This window comes from Rhinatrema bivittatum, chromosome 17, assembly GCF_901001135.1.
Source record: "Rhinatrema bivittatum chromosome 17, aRhiBiv1.1, whole genome shotgun sequence".
Lineage (NCBI taxonomy): Eukaryota > Metazoa > Chordata > Amphibia > Gymnophiona > Rhinatrematidae > Rhinatrema > Rhinatrema bivittatum.
Window position 1 is genome coordinate 57860205 of NC_042631.1, and position 14276 is coordinate 57874480.

Here is a 14276-nt window from a genome sequence, read left to right on the forward strand (position 1 = left end):
GGACAAGAATTGACGAGGTTGGTGAGACTTTGTTTGCATGTTGCTTGGCTCATTATTGCTTTTGTTACGAATGGGTTCTGGTCAGGAGTCGTGAACACCACTAACAGGGGTGTCTCAGGGTGGAGAAAGGCAGGACTGCAGAAGAGTCTAGATGCTGGCTGGTGCAGGCAGGAATGAGTAAACCCTATGGGCAAGTGGGAAGGTGGAATAGGCAGACTGAGTCTAATACTGGCTGGAGATACCTGATACCAGATGCATGAAGGTAAGGGTGAACTTGAATACTGGAACAGCATGGAGGTATGTGTGAGCGTGAATGTAGGTAAAGGTGTACAGGAAACTGGAACTGGGTGCTGGTAAGGATGAATTCAGGAAGCGTGCAGGTAAGAGTGATAATGGCTGGAGGTATAAGTGACTGGTTTGAGGAAACAAGACTGACAGAGAACTGAACAGACAAACCAGGACAGCACTAACATTGAACATGAAACACATAAGCCCGAAGGCAGCAGAGCGGAGAAAGCCCGTAGGCCACAGACAGCAGGCAGAGAGCCCGTAGGCCACAAACGGCAGGCAGAGAGCCCGTAGGCCACAGACGGCAGGCAGAGGGCCCGTAGGCCACACACACACAATAGGCAGAGGTCCGTAGGCCACACACACACAGTAGGTAGAGGGCCCGTAGGCCACACACACACAGTAGGCAGAGGGGCCCGTAGGCCACACACACACACAGTAGGCAGGGTGCCGTAGGCCAGACACACAATAGCAAGGCAAGGCAGGTCAGAAGGCCCGAAGGCCACACACCCACAGAAGGCCCGTAGGCCAGATACACAATAGCAAGGCAAGGCAGGTCAGAAGGCCCGTAGGCCACACACAAGGCCCGTAGGCCTGATACACAATAGCAAGGCAAGGCAGGTCAGAAGGCCCGTAGGCCAGATACACAATAGCAAGGCAAGGCAGGTCAGAAGGCCCGTAGGCCACACACACCCAGAAGGCCCGTAGGCCAGATACATAAGCATGGAAGGCTAGAGCAGGGAGCCCAGGCGAGCTCGATGCTGAAGCACCGATGAAACTGCTAGACAGGGTTATCAAGGAAAGTCTGGGGTATAGAGTAGACAGGAAGGAGGGAGTGGGCCAGCCAGAAGAACATGCTCGTGGGGGACCTCTGGTGGTGAGGAGGCGGCATAGCAGCCATGGTCGTAACAGCTTTCTTTTGGAAAGATTGCCCCCAACTTTCTCATCGGTTTTCTACTTTAGTGGAAACTGCCTTAATGGATAAGATTACTTATGTGTCTCAAGTCAAGGTTATACAGTATGATGTAATATGGGGAAGATATTGGACCTGGAGGCAGCGTACAGGTTCATAAACTTGATATCTTTTTCTTTTTTCTTTTATGGGAATGTTTTCATGAGCTTTCAATTTGGGCCATGTTACATCCTGAAATATACCAGAGTATGAACCTTCTAATTGTAATGTTTGATGCCTTTCTGTGTGTTTCTCTACATAAAACATTTCAAAAAATATGGTCATAAGCATGTGCAAATTTCTGTATTAAAGAAGGAAACTAGAAATCATAAAATGTTCCCATATCTTTTTGTTTAACTTTATTTTAGCTCTTTGTAACAGCTGTTGGGATGTGCAGCCAAACAATTTTCATTTTTTTCATTTCGTGTTTGTTCTTTTTCATTTATTTCTTTTTAGTGCGCAGTAATCAAAATAGAAAAAAATGTAGTATGTAGAGACAAGTTGATGTTTTGTGATTGCAAGTGCAGAGGGAACCAGGACTTAGCTGAAGGATGAAAGGTTGCCTTTTACCACCTTCATTCTTTTTTCAGTTTCCTCTGCCTCATTCTTATCTTTTCCTCTAGCATCTTAATTTTTAACTGTGAACAAAATCTGCGATAATATATATCATTTCAGAAGATGGAAGAGGATTAACCTAGTGTTTGGAATAGCAGGCTGTGAACCAGGGTTCAAATCTTTCTGACACTCCTCGTGATATTGGGCAAGCCGCTTCATCCTCCATTGCCTCAGATACAAACTTAAGGGCTCATTCATTAAGGTGCAGTATTTTTCCCTGAGAGATAGGGGCAGAAGCTGGGCAGTGCTATTTTGAAAGTGGTTGCCACCAGGATCTGGATTCTCACTGGATCACCATAAGTAAGAGGGGGATCCAGGGAAGATGGGTTCCAGGCCTCTGGGAGCTGGGTTTTTGTAATGAAGAGGAGGGGTAAGGGTGGAAGGGGTAGGACCCAATGCTAACTTTTAATTTTTTAAACATTTTTAAATCGAGCTGCCTCCAGGGGCAATGGGGGGAGGTGGGACAGGGGATCTGTTCAGTCTCCCAGGGTTTTTGATAATTTTATGGAAGGAGGGGGCTTACTTGGGGCTGTCTTCCCCTTTAAGACAGGATCCCAGGAGAATCGGGATGTTCATTACCTTACCAATGCTCCTGGGGTAACGCAGCTTGAGATTTTTTCAGCAAGCTGTTATTTGATTTGTAAAAATGGCTGATTTATTTATTTATTTAATACTTTTTTTATACCAGCATTCGTGGTTACATCATTTATTTATTTTATTTATTTAACACTTTTATATACCGGCATTCGTAAGACACATCATGTCGGTTCACAAGTAACTGAGAGAGGAAATTACAATGAACGAGGATGGGGGGCTAACAGGGAGATAATTGGATAATATACTAAACTGGATAATATAAGAAGGTACAGGGAGAGAGAGTCAATGAGCAAGGCTACAACTTTGTTGAAAGACATGGATTTGGAAATCCATGTTAAGATTAAATATGCATAAACAATGTTCATGAGGTGTGTATGTGCACTTATAAACTTAGCATATAAACTTATTAACAGTATAAAGGAGGTAAGTGCACATATGTACAGTTAAATGCAGGGGCAGGGGGAAGAGGGAGGGAGCGAGTGGGGGAAGGAGAGGAGGGGTGGAGGGAACAGGATACATTAAAACAAGGTCGTTTCAGAGGAAGGTTGCTAAGGGGTGAAAAGGGCGGGGTGGAGGGGAGATTACGGGGCGCAGGAGAAAGGTGTGAAGAAGGGAGCAGGAGGGGGAGCTGGGATGGTGAGGGGGAGGTCAGAGGGAGAGGGTATGAACCCGTACGCTGCCTCCAGGTCCAATATCTTCCCCATATTACATCATACCGTTTACATCCAAACTAAAGGTGGGAAATACATAAAACAGGTACTGGGGATGGGACAAGGGAGAAAGAGAGCAACAAATAATATAATAAAACTAACAAGCAGCAATATCACAAACTATATACATAGGTACAGGTCAAAATGGAGATACGGCATAAGGTTAATGGAGGGAGGATCTACTCTGGGTAAGCCTGCTTAAAGAGCCATGTCTTCAATTTCTTTTTGAATTTGATGGTACAAGGCTCAAGTTGGAGATTTGTGGGTAGTGAGTTCCATCGCGTGGGACCAGCCATGGAGATGGCACAGTCCCTTGTGGAGGAGAGGTGTGCCATTTTGAGTGATGGCACGTGGAGGGGTCCTTTATTGTTTGCTGTGGTGGGGTGGTTAGAGCTTGTGAGACAGAGGGGTTCATCAAGCCAATTAGAGTTGTGTCTGTATATGGATTTATGAATGATGGTGAGGGTTTTATAGAGGATGCGTGAGGGGATAGGGAGCCAATGGAGGTCTTTAAGGATAGGAGTGATGAGGGCTGATTTACAGGTATTTAATAATCTCTAATTAAATCAGCATATACATATTATATGACAGAGATATATAATATGATCAAACAATACAAGAAATAGAACTGGGAAAATGTTTATTACAAAATATATATCAAGGTGCTTAAAAGACAAAACTTACATCATATAGACAATATATAATGTTCAAAATTACACAAAATTATTACAATTCTCACCATTTTAAGGCACACTACCTCATACATACACAATTAAAAATATTCCATTCATAGAAACATACCCCATTCATATAGACTAAAAATATAAATCACTCAAAAAATCACACACTTTCATAAATTCAAATATTCCCTTTTGTTGTAACAAATATTTTTACAGCGAAATCAAGTAATATGTTCACTCTTGTCCCAGTTAATATTCCAATAGATTTGCTAACACCAAATTTAACATATTGGCAGTTATTTCTGCGACAAAATCCTCTAAGGATGTCTCCAATTGTAGATGTCTCCACGATAAACTTCACTATGGCTATATTCGCAATAACACACAGATCCGACAAGAGACCCTCGATTCACCCTACTGGGCTTCTTCAGGGATGTACAATAAACATATTTTGCCAGTTCTATTTCTTGTATTATTTGATTTGTGCCATTTGATTTGTGCCATTTAGGGTAATAATAAGTTGATTAGTATGCATTTATTTTATATTTTATTAAAAAATCGTATATTCCGCATCTTCTATAAGATCTGTCCAGTGTGGATTCCGTAAATAGAGTCATAAAACATAAAATATATAAAACAAATATAAAAACAGATCAGTAAACATCAACTAAATAATGTGTGCATACTAAATACACATGGTGCTGAAGCTGAAATTAAGGCAAGGTATTAGAAATATCTCATGTCACCCCCAAGTGATACAGGAAGTGGGAGGAGAAAATAAAATTTTGCGCCCCTTACACGCCGTGATCGTCGCCGGGTCAGGAGACCCGGACATCGAGGGAGCAGCAGCAGAACGGGGTAAGAAGCCCCCGAATCGGCCTCTCTGCGTGGCACGCTGACGCCAGAGCGCAACAAGCCGCGCCCACCCTCCATCCATCGGCCTATCAGAGGCCAGAGCAGGGCCCTTTAAATCAGGGACAGCCCCTGCAGGCGCTCTCTTTGCGCCCCTTACCTGCCGTGATCGTCGCCGGGTCAGGAGACCCGGACATCGAGGGAGCAGCAGCAGAACGGGGTAAGAAGCCCCCGAATTGGCCTCTGCGTGGCAGACCGACGCCAGAGCGCAACAAGCCGCGCCCACCCTCCATCCATTGGCCTATCAGAGGCCAGAGCAGGGCCCTTTAAATCAGGGACAGCCCCTGCAGGTGCCACGCGCCTAAGGAGCGCGACAAACGGGCCTGCCCCTTTGTGCGCCCCTTCGTGCGCACCAGAGCACTGTTCAGCAAGCCTCCCTCCCCCCCTTATCAACCGGAACCCCCCCTCAAACTCAAGCTCTCCTACAGACAGACGCACACCCAACTAATCATCCTTCTACCAGCAACAAGATCACTGCTCCTAGCCACAACCGCACCTCTGTCGGGGCTTGCGCGATCGGCGTGGCCCATTCGGGGCAAGAGCCCGCTCACCCCCATTGCGGAGTGAGCTGAACAGAGTAGAGAGTGGCAAGAGAAAAGAAAAAAGAAAAGAAAAGAGAAAAGCAAACACTCAGTACCAGTATTCCTCCAACACCCAACCATCACCCAGCATCTAAACAACATCATCATCCAGCACTCCTCCAGCATAAAACCAGCTCTCATCCTCCTCCAACACTCAACTGCACTAGCATTGATCTTCCCCAACACTCAATCAACATTCAATCCAACATCTACCGGCTTTGATTTCCTCCAACACTAAATCTCACCAGCAAGCCTACAATACTCATCTTTCCACATACTCCCCCTCCACCAACATTAGGAACAATATGACAGCAGGTCTCCCAATCCCCATCATACACCACAGTCTCATCTCTTCTGGAAAAGCTCTCATGCAACCAAGGTCACGCTCCGGCAGGACGCTCATCCCAATCATGATCTCCCCCATCACCCAATTTCTAGGCCTTGCATTATTCTCTCTATCACTCTTCAATGCTCAGTCTCTTACTAAGAAAACACACATCCTCAACGACTACCTCCTTGATACAAAACCAGACATCTGCGCCATAACAGAAACTTGGCTTAAACCAACAGATGTAGCACTAATCAACCAACTCCCCACACATCTCTACGATATCTTGTCACTCCCCAGACAAAAGAAAAGAGGTGGAGGCCTTCTTATAGCGGCCAAGAAAGAATTGAGACTATCTCAAATCCCAATCAAGTCAACCTCTAAACTGGAACTAGGCCTTTTCAAAACTGACCAACTCCAAATTCTCCTCATATATGCACCGCCAGGATTTCTCGAAATCGACGCATCACCCGCGGTAGAAATCATTGCAAAATATATAAACCTGGACTCCCCAGCCCTAATTTTAGGGGATTTCAACCTTCATGTGGACAGCACCCCCCTAACAACCAACTGTGAGGCGTTTCTCTCAGCCTTATCGGCCATGGGCTTCAGACAGATCATCAACAAGCCCACTCACAAAGCCGGCCACACCCTGGACCTTATTTTCATCAATTCCAGCCTCAAACACTCTTCCCCTCCCAAATGCACTCCGGTCCCTTGATCAGATCACACCTTAATCACGACCACCCTCACAGTGAATGAAAGCCTCACCAAACACCCACTGCAAACTACATTTCAATATAGAAGAGTTTGCCCTTCTGATACCATCAGCAATCAGTTGACCGAAAAATTACATCAACTAGACCTTTCAACCCCCAACTCAGCTCTATTTTCCTGGCATAGTAGTAACAAAACAATTCAACACCACCTCACAAAGAAAACAACCCTGGTTCTCCAACGAGCTCCGTAAACTCAAACAAAATCTCAGAAAGAAAACAAATGGCACAAGACACCTTGCCCCAGCACACTATCTGCCTATAAATCCGCCCTCCACCTCTACAGAAATACCACTCTACGGACAAAAAGAAATTTCTATGCTCAAAGAATTCACAACCTTGTATTCGCCAAAGCACTATTCACCTACGTATCGGAACTCACACAAACCAGCACCCCACCCATTCCTAACGACCAGGCGCAATCTAAAGCTAACTAACTTGCCACCTTCTTTCAAAACAAAATCTCCAACCTCTTGACCCGCCTGCCTGCGAGCCCTACTGCTCTTCCCAGCTCCTATCAGACCTCAAACATAGGATTCACTCTTGATTCCTTTGAACCCACTACTGCCTTGGAGATTGAATCTATAATAAAGAAAATGAAACCATCCTCCCACCTATATGACCAAATACCAACAAAACTACTACTAATGATACCAGACAGTATCTCCAATCCTTTGGCCAATATCATAAACTGCTCACTATCTCAAGGAATCTTCCCAGACGACCTAAAACTTGCTTCACTCAAACCGCTCCTCAAGAAACCTAACCTAGACACTAGAGAACCGAACAACTTCCGTCCTATATCTAATCTGCCATTCATAGCCAAGATCATGGAAAAGATAGTTAACAAACAACTCTCAGACTATCTTGAAGACCACAAAATACTGCACCCTTCCCAATACGGGTTTCGTAAAGCTCTAAGTACTGAAACCCTCCTCCTCTCACTAACAGATCATCTTATCATGGGTATGGACAAGGGTCAATCCTTCCTACTGATACTCCTCGACCTCTCGGCGGCTTTCGACACCGTTAACCACTCCATCCTCATCAACTGACTAGCCGATATTGGGATAACAGGAACCGCCTTCAGATGGTTTGAATCTTTCCTCACAAACAGAGGCTTCAAGGTACAAATCAATAATAAAGAATCCCCTCACATCAACTCATCCTTAGGAGTCCCCCAAGGCTCCTCCTTATCCCCAACTCTCTTCAATATATACCTCCTTCCCCTATGTCAACTTCTAACGAACCTAAACTTAAAACACTATCTTTACGCGGACGACGTCCAAATCCTGATCCCCATATCAGAGTCTATCACAAAAACTCTTAAGTTCTGGAACACCTGCCTCCAAGAAATCAACTCCCTCCTAACCAAGTTAAATTTAATACTCAATTCTGACAAAACCGAACTCCTCATCATCTCTCCCGATGACAGTAATACTACACAAATACCAACACCCAACCCCTTGGTCTTCCATGCAAGAGACCTGGGAGTACAAATCAACAACCGCCTAAATCTAAAAAAATTAATTAATCAAACCACCAAGGACTGCTTCTACAAACTGCAGGTACTAAAAAGAATTAAACCTTTGCTGCACTTCCATGACTTCAGATCCGTACTCCAAGCAGTTTTATTCTCCAAAATAGACTACTGCAACTCTATCTTGCTTGGCCTCCCCATCTCCTCTACCAAACCACTGCAGATGCTACAAAATGCAGCAGCCAGAATCCTAACAAATACTTGCAGAAGAGAACACATTACACCCATCCTCAGAAACTTACACTGGCTACCTATCAGCTTCAGAATTTTATACAAGTCCCTCACCATCATTCACAAATCCATTCACAACCAAGCCCCCTTGGATCTTCAATTCCCAATAAGACTCCACACATCTTCTAGACCAATCAGAGAAGCTTACAGAGGATCCCTGCATATCCCACCAACAAAATTCACCAATCATCTTACCACCAGAGAACAGGCCTTTTCCACAGCAGGACCAACTATTTGGAACACTATCCCACCAGAGCTCAGACAAGAACCCTGCCTGTTGACTTTCAGAAAAGGCTCAAGACGTGGTTATTTAAACAGGCATTTCCATAAACCAAGAGCCCCAGCTGTTACAAACGATCACGCAACAATTTGTAAATAACTGATGCAGTTATCTAGTTACTGTCTGCTATTTCTTCCTCTTCCCAGTTCCAGCACCCCTGTTCATTGTAACTTTTTGTTTTGTCTTCTCTATACCATGTTATTAGTTAGTTAGGTTACTACCCTTGTTGTTTGTAAACCGACATGATATGATCTGTATCATGAATGCTGGTATAAAAAAGCACTAAATAAATAAATAAAATCTATCAGCTCAAAAAAGCAGAAAAGGAGAGACTAGGAAGAGCAGAAAACAAAGGGGCTCATTTTTCAAATCGCATTAGGGTCTTATCGCGGGCGTTAGGACACTAACGCCTGCAATAACGCTATAACTCATGTGATAAATAAAGCATCGCGAGATGCGTATGCAAATGTGAAAAATTTATTCAAGTGGAAGGAGTTTGAGAGGAGTAAATGAAAATGAAGGGTGCTTGATGTTGCGTGCGATAACGTAATGCATGCTATCGTGGTATTTAACTACGCCTGCGATAGCTGTGTGTTCTGGCTGAAATGGGATTTATTGCAAATCCCATTTTGGAGAGGTGAGGAGAGAGAGAGCCTTTAGGGAGACACACATATTAGTCAACTTTTTTATATCACTGTAGGAGGGGCAGTCAGTAATTTGAGGTGAGATTTTGGTGGTGGCCTAGGTTTTGGGGTGGCAGTTTTACATGCATCGTCAGAGGTACGATCAAGATTTTATGTGATTTGAAGTGATGAAAGGTACACAAAGATGAGATTTGTACAATGTACTCGATCTAGCGTGATGCTCTCTCTACCTAGCTGCAATCAAGAATGTGAGATTGAATGGGTCAGTTCAGTCTTTATCTGTCATATTTTACTATGTTATGTATAGGATGCTTTTTTGTAATCTTTTTTTATAACACATTATAATTGATGTTATATTTTTCCCTGCTCAGTCTTTCGAACATTTCTGGGACTTTTTCTTTCCAGGATAATTGTAATACCTTTGCTGCAAATGGTCTGCTGTTGCAATGGTAATATTTTTTTTTCACTAGTATCTGGAGTCAGTGCAGCCCCTCCTGGATAAAGCTGATTTCCAAAGAATGGAAGCTCTGGCCAAAGACTTCAGTGTTAACTTGGGACCAAAACTTCAGTGGTACTTAAAGCTAAAATCGTGGTGGGCTACAAACTACGTAAGTGCTGAAATTGATTAAAAAAAAATGGTATAGAAGTCTGTGTTTATGGCAGAGGTGTGTGTATGTGTGTGTAGTAATAGGAACCAGTGAGTGAGGTCTTTGGGGTGAATTTTTGATGAGTTGCTTATGGTGTGAGCCCGAGCAACTATTTTAAAACCAGCAAATTATATGCGTATATGCATGTACATGAGCAACAGGATGTGTGCAAAAAAGGGGCGGATTTGGGGGCAGGGCAGGGGGGCGTTCTAGGGCAGTGCCAATGTTTATACCATAAATCCCAATTTTAAAACCAGCGAACATAGCATGCGTTAGGGTGTTACCTGCACATATTAACTTCTGCTCTTTTTCAGGTGTAAAGTCAGAATAAAATTTGTTATACAGTAGACACAAGTTGATTGGGTGGGGAGTCTGGGGAAACTGGGAGGAGTGCAGCTTGAAGAACCAGAGGAGTCTTGATTATTTAGAAAGAGACTGAGTAAACTGGTGGACTAAGTGGTCAAACTGGTTATTTCCTTCATGCGCGCATGTTTTAAAATGTGCTTACTTGCACAGTAAAAGCTGACAAGTCCTAAGGTAAGATATGCAAATTTAATTTCCTAGTATAACTGCTTAAAATTAGGAGCTCCCAGACATGCAGAAGGTGTATTTTCTATTATATGCACACACTTCTGCTCATGATTTAAAATGCCAGCGTATGTGTGCTCATGCCCACATAAGCGTGTAAGTGGGCGCGTGCGCACTTGTTTTAAAGTTACCTTCTTTGTGCAGTAACGGGAAGCAGTAAGTGAGGTCTGTGTGTCTGGGGCAGTGGGAAGGAAGTTGAGTGAGGTGTGTGTCTTCGGTATTAGGAAGTAGAGATGTGAATCTGTTCTGGAATCGGTTCCGGTATCTCTTGCTCTGCAACTCTTGCTGTGCAACTGATTACACACCACACATACTCTAGATTTTCCCAACACAGGGTCAGCACAATCATCTCCTGGGCCTAGTCAGGATTGGCAGGCCTCAAAGCAAAAACAGGCCTCCTCGGTGGGCCCTTCGGGTAATCCAGGCATCCCACTGAAGCGCCCCTCTCTCCACCCCCCCTGCCTCCCGTCACACAGACCATTGGGGGATGCGCTGCCATTGACTCTGAAGGTGCCGGCACCAGCTGACTCCAGTGCACCGATGCAACTGCCCGACGCATACGCGTCGAAGCATCAGACGCATGCCGCCTCTTGAAGCACGCCGCCTCCACCAAGCATAAGAAGACCTCCTGGGTTGATGCACCAATGCGAGATGGCTTAGGGTTCGACGCACCATGCATTACTAATGCACAGCCCTGTCTGGGGTCACGTGCCACCTCCTACATCCATGATGCCAGACCCTCTGGCAATGGGGCCCATCATGCAAGAGAACGACCTGATTCTGCTCTGATCCTGCAACCACTGGACTCGGATGCTGGTCCTGCTTCAGAGAATGAATCCATGGTATCTTCTCAGTCTTTGCGTGTCTATTCGGACTTGTCCTCCATGTCCCGACGCAGGCATTCCACACCACACTTACAGGAGCCCCTGGACAGTGTGACAAATGGGCTTTGGGGGAACAGACAGCTTCTTGTCACAGAGGTCTGGACTCAGATATTCTCCTCACGGTGATACCCCAAGAGGTCCCCCAAGGGAACCATCGCCCGACCATGGCCATGACACCTTGGCCTCTCAAGCAGTGTCACAGATCTCAAGGATTTGACGCAATTTCTCTCATCTGTTGAACAGGGCACTGGCAAATGGTCCATCAAAGCATGGGATGTTTTACCTCTCGAGGCTCCACTTTCATAAGAACATAAGAAAATGCCATACTGGGTCAGACCAAGGGTCCATCAAGCCCAGCATCCTGTTTCCAACAGTGGCCAATCCAGGCCATAAGAACCTGGCAAGTACCCAAAAACTAAGTCTATTCCATGTAACCATTGCTAATGGCAGTGGCTATTCTCTAAGTGAACTTAATAGCAGGTAATGGACTTCTCCTCCAAGAACTTATCCAATCCTTTTTTAAACACAGCTATATTAACTGCACTAACCACATCCTCCGGCAACAAATTCCAGAGTCTAATTGTGCGTTGAGTAAAAGAGAACTTTTTCCGATTAGTTTTAAATGTGCCCCATGCTAACTTCATGGAGTGCCCCCTAGTCTTTCTACTATCCGAAAGAGTAAATAACCGATTCACATCTACCCATTCTAGACCTCTCATGATTTTAAACACCTCTATCATATCCCCCCTCAGTCGTCTCTTCTCCAAGCTGAAAAGTCCTAACCTCTTTAATCTTTCCTCATAGGAGAGTTGTTCCATTCCCCTTATCATTTTGGTAGCCCTTCTCTGTACCTTCTCCATCGCAATTATATCTTTTTTGAGATGCGGCGACCAGAATTGTACTCAGTATTCAAGGTGCGGTCTCACCATGGAGCGATACAGAGGCATATTATGACATTTTCCGTTTTATTCACCATTCCCTTTCTAATAATTCCCAACATTCTGTTTGCTTTTTTGACTGCCGCAGCACACTGTACCGACGATTTCAATGTGTTATCCACTATGACACCTAGATCTCTTTCTTGGGTTGTAGCACCTAATATGGAACCCAACATTGTGTAATTATAGCATGGGTTATTTTTCCCTATATGCATCACCTTGCACTTATCCACATTAAATTTCATCTGCCATTTGGATGCCCAATTTTCCAGTCTCACAAGGTCTTCCTGCAATTTATCACAATCTGCTTGTGATTTAACTACTATGAACAATTTTGTGTCATCTGCAAATTTGATTATCTCACTCGTCGTATTTCTTTCCAGATCATTTATAAATATATTGAACAGTAAGGGTCCCAATACAGATCCCTGAGGCACTCCACTGTCCACTCTCTTCCACTGAGAAAATTGCCCATTTAATCCTACTCTCTGTTTCCTGTCTTTTAGCCAGTTTGCAATCCACGAAAGGACATCGCCACCTATCCCATGACTTTTTACTTTTCCTAGAAGCCTCTCATGAGGAACTTTGTGAAACTCCTTCTGAAAATCCAAGTATACTATATCTACCGGTTCACCTTTATCCACATGTTTATTAACTCCTTCAAAAAAGTGAAGCAGATTTGTGAGGCAAGACTTGCCCTGGGTAAAGCCATGCTGACTTTGTTCCATTACATAGAAACATAGAAATGACGGCAGAAGACCAAATGGCCCATCCAGTCTGCCCAGCAAGCTTCACACATTTTTTCTCTCATACTTATCTGTTTCTCTTAGCTCTTGGTTCTATTTCCCTTCCACCCCCACCATTAATGTAGAGAGCAGTGATGGAGCTGCATCCAAGTGAAATATCTAGCTTGATTAGTTAGGGGTAATAGGGGTAGTAACCGCCGCAATAAGCAAGCTACACCCATGCTTATTTGTTTTACCCAGACTATGTTATACAGCCCTTATTGGTTGTTTTTCTTCTCCCTTGCCGTTGAAGCAGGGAGCTATGCTGGATATGCATGAAGTATCAGTTTTTCTTTTCCCCTGCCGTTGAAGCAGAGAGCTATGCTGGAAATGCGTGATGTTCACAGTAACCATGTGTATGTTTATTGAATAAGGGTATTGTCTCCAGGCAGTAGCCATCATTCTGGCGAGTCACCCACTCTTCATTGGCGGCCTCTTGTCTTTCTATATGTTCTGTGATTTTGATGTTTAGAACACTTTCCACTATTTTTCCTGGCACTGAAGTCAGGCTAACCGGTCTGTAGTTTCCCGGATCGCCCCTGGAGCCCTTTTTAAATATTGGGGTTACATTTGCTATCCTCCAGTCTTCAGGTACAATGGATGATTTTAATGATAACTTACAAAGTTTTACTAATAGGTCTGAAATTTCATTTTTTAGTTCCTTCAGAACTCTGGGGTGTATACCATCCGGTCCAGGTGATTTACTACTCTTCAGTTTGTCAATCAGGCCTACCACATCTTCTAGGTTCACCGTGATTTGATTCAGTCCATCTGAATCATTACCCATGAAAACCTTCTCCATTACGGGTACCTTCCCAACATCCTCTTCAGTAAACACCGAAGCAAAGAAATCATTTAATCTTTCCACGATGGCCCCATCTTCTCTAAGTGCCCCTTTAACCCCTCGATCATCTAACGGTCCAACTGACTCCCTCACAGGCTTTCTGCTTCGGATATATGTTTAAAAGTTTTTACTGTGAGTTTTTGCCTCTACGGCCAACTTCTTTTCAAATTCTCTCTTAGCCTGTCTTATCAATGTCTTACATTTAACTTGCCAACGTTTATGCTTTATCCTATTTTCTTCTGTTGGCTCCTTCTTCCAATTTTTGAATGAAGATCTTTTGGCTAAAATAGCTTCTTTCACCTCCCCTTTTAACCATGCCGGTAATCGTTTTGCCTTCTTTCCACCTTTCTTAATGTGTGGAATACATCTGGACTGTGCTTCTAGAATGGTATTTTTTAACAATGACCACGCCTCTTGGACATTTTTTACTTTTGTAGCTGCTCCTTTCAGTTTTTT

At 44.0% G+C, this 14276-nt stretch overlaps 1 protein-coding gene across 1 annotated transcript in view; it reads left to right on the forward strand.

The window, feature by feature from the left end:
• Positions 1–14276, forward strand: part of CPT1A (carnitine palmitoyltransferase 1A) — a 939552-nt gene that overhangs the window by 241428 nt on the left and 683848 nt on the right. The window contains 1 exon segment of the mRNA XM_029583120.1: positions 9605–9742. Within this exon segment, the coding sequence (XP_029438980.1) occupies positions 9605–9742 (138 nt within the window).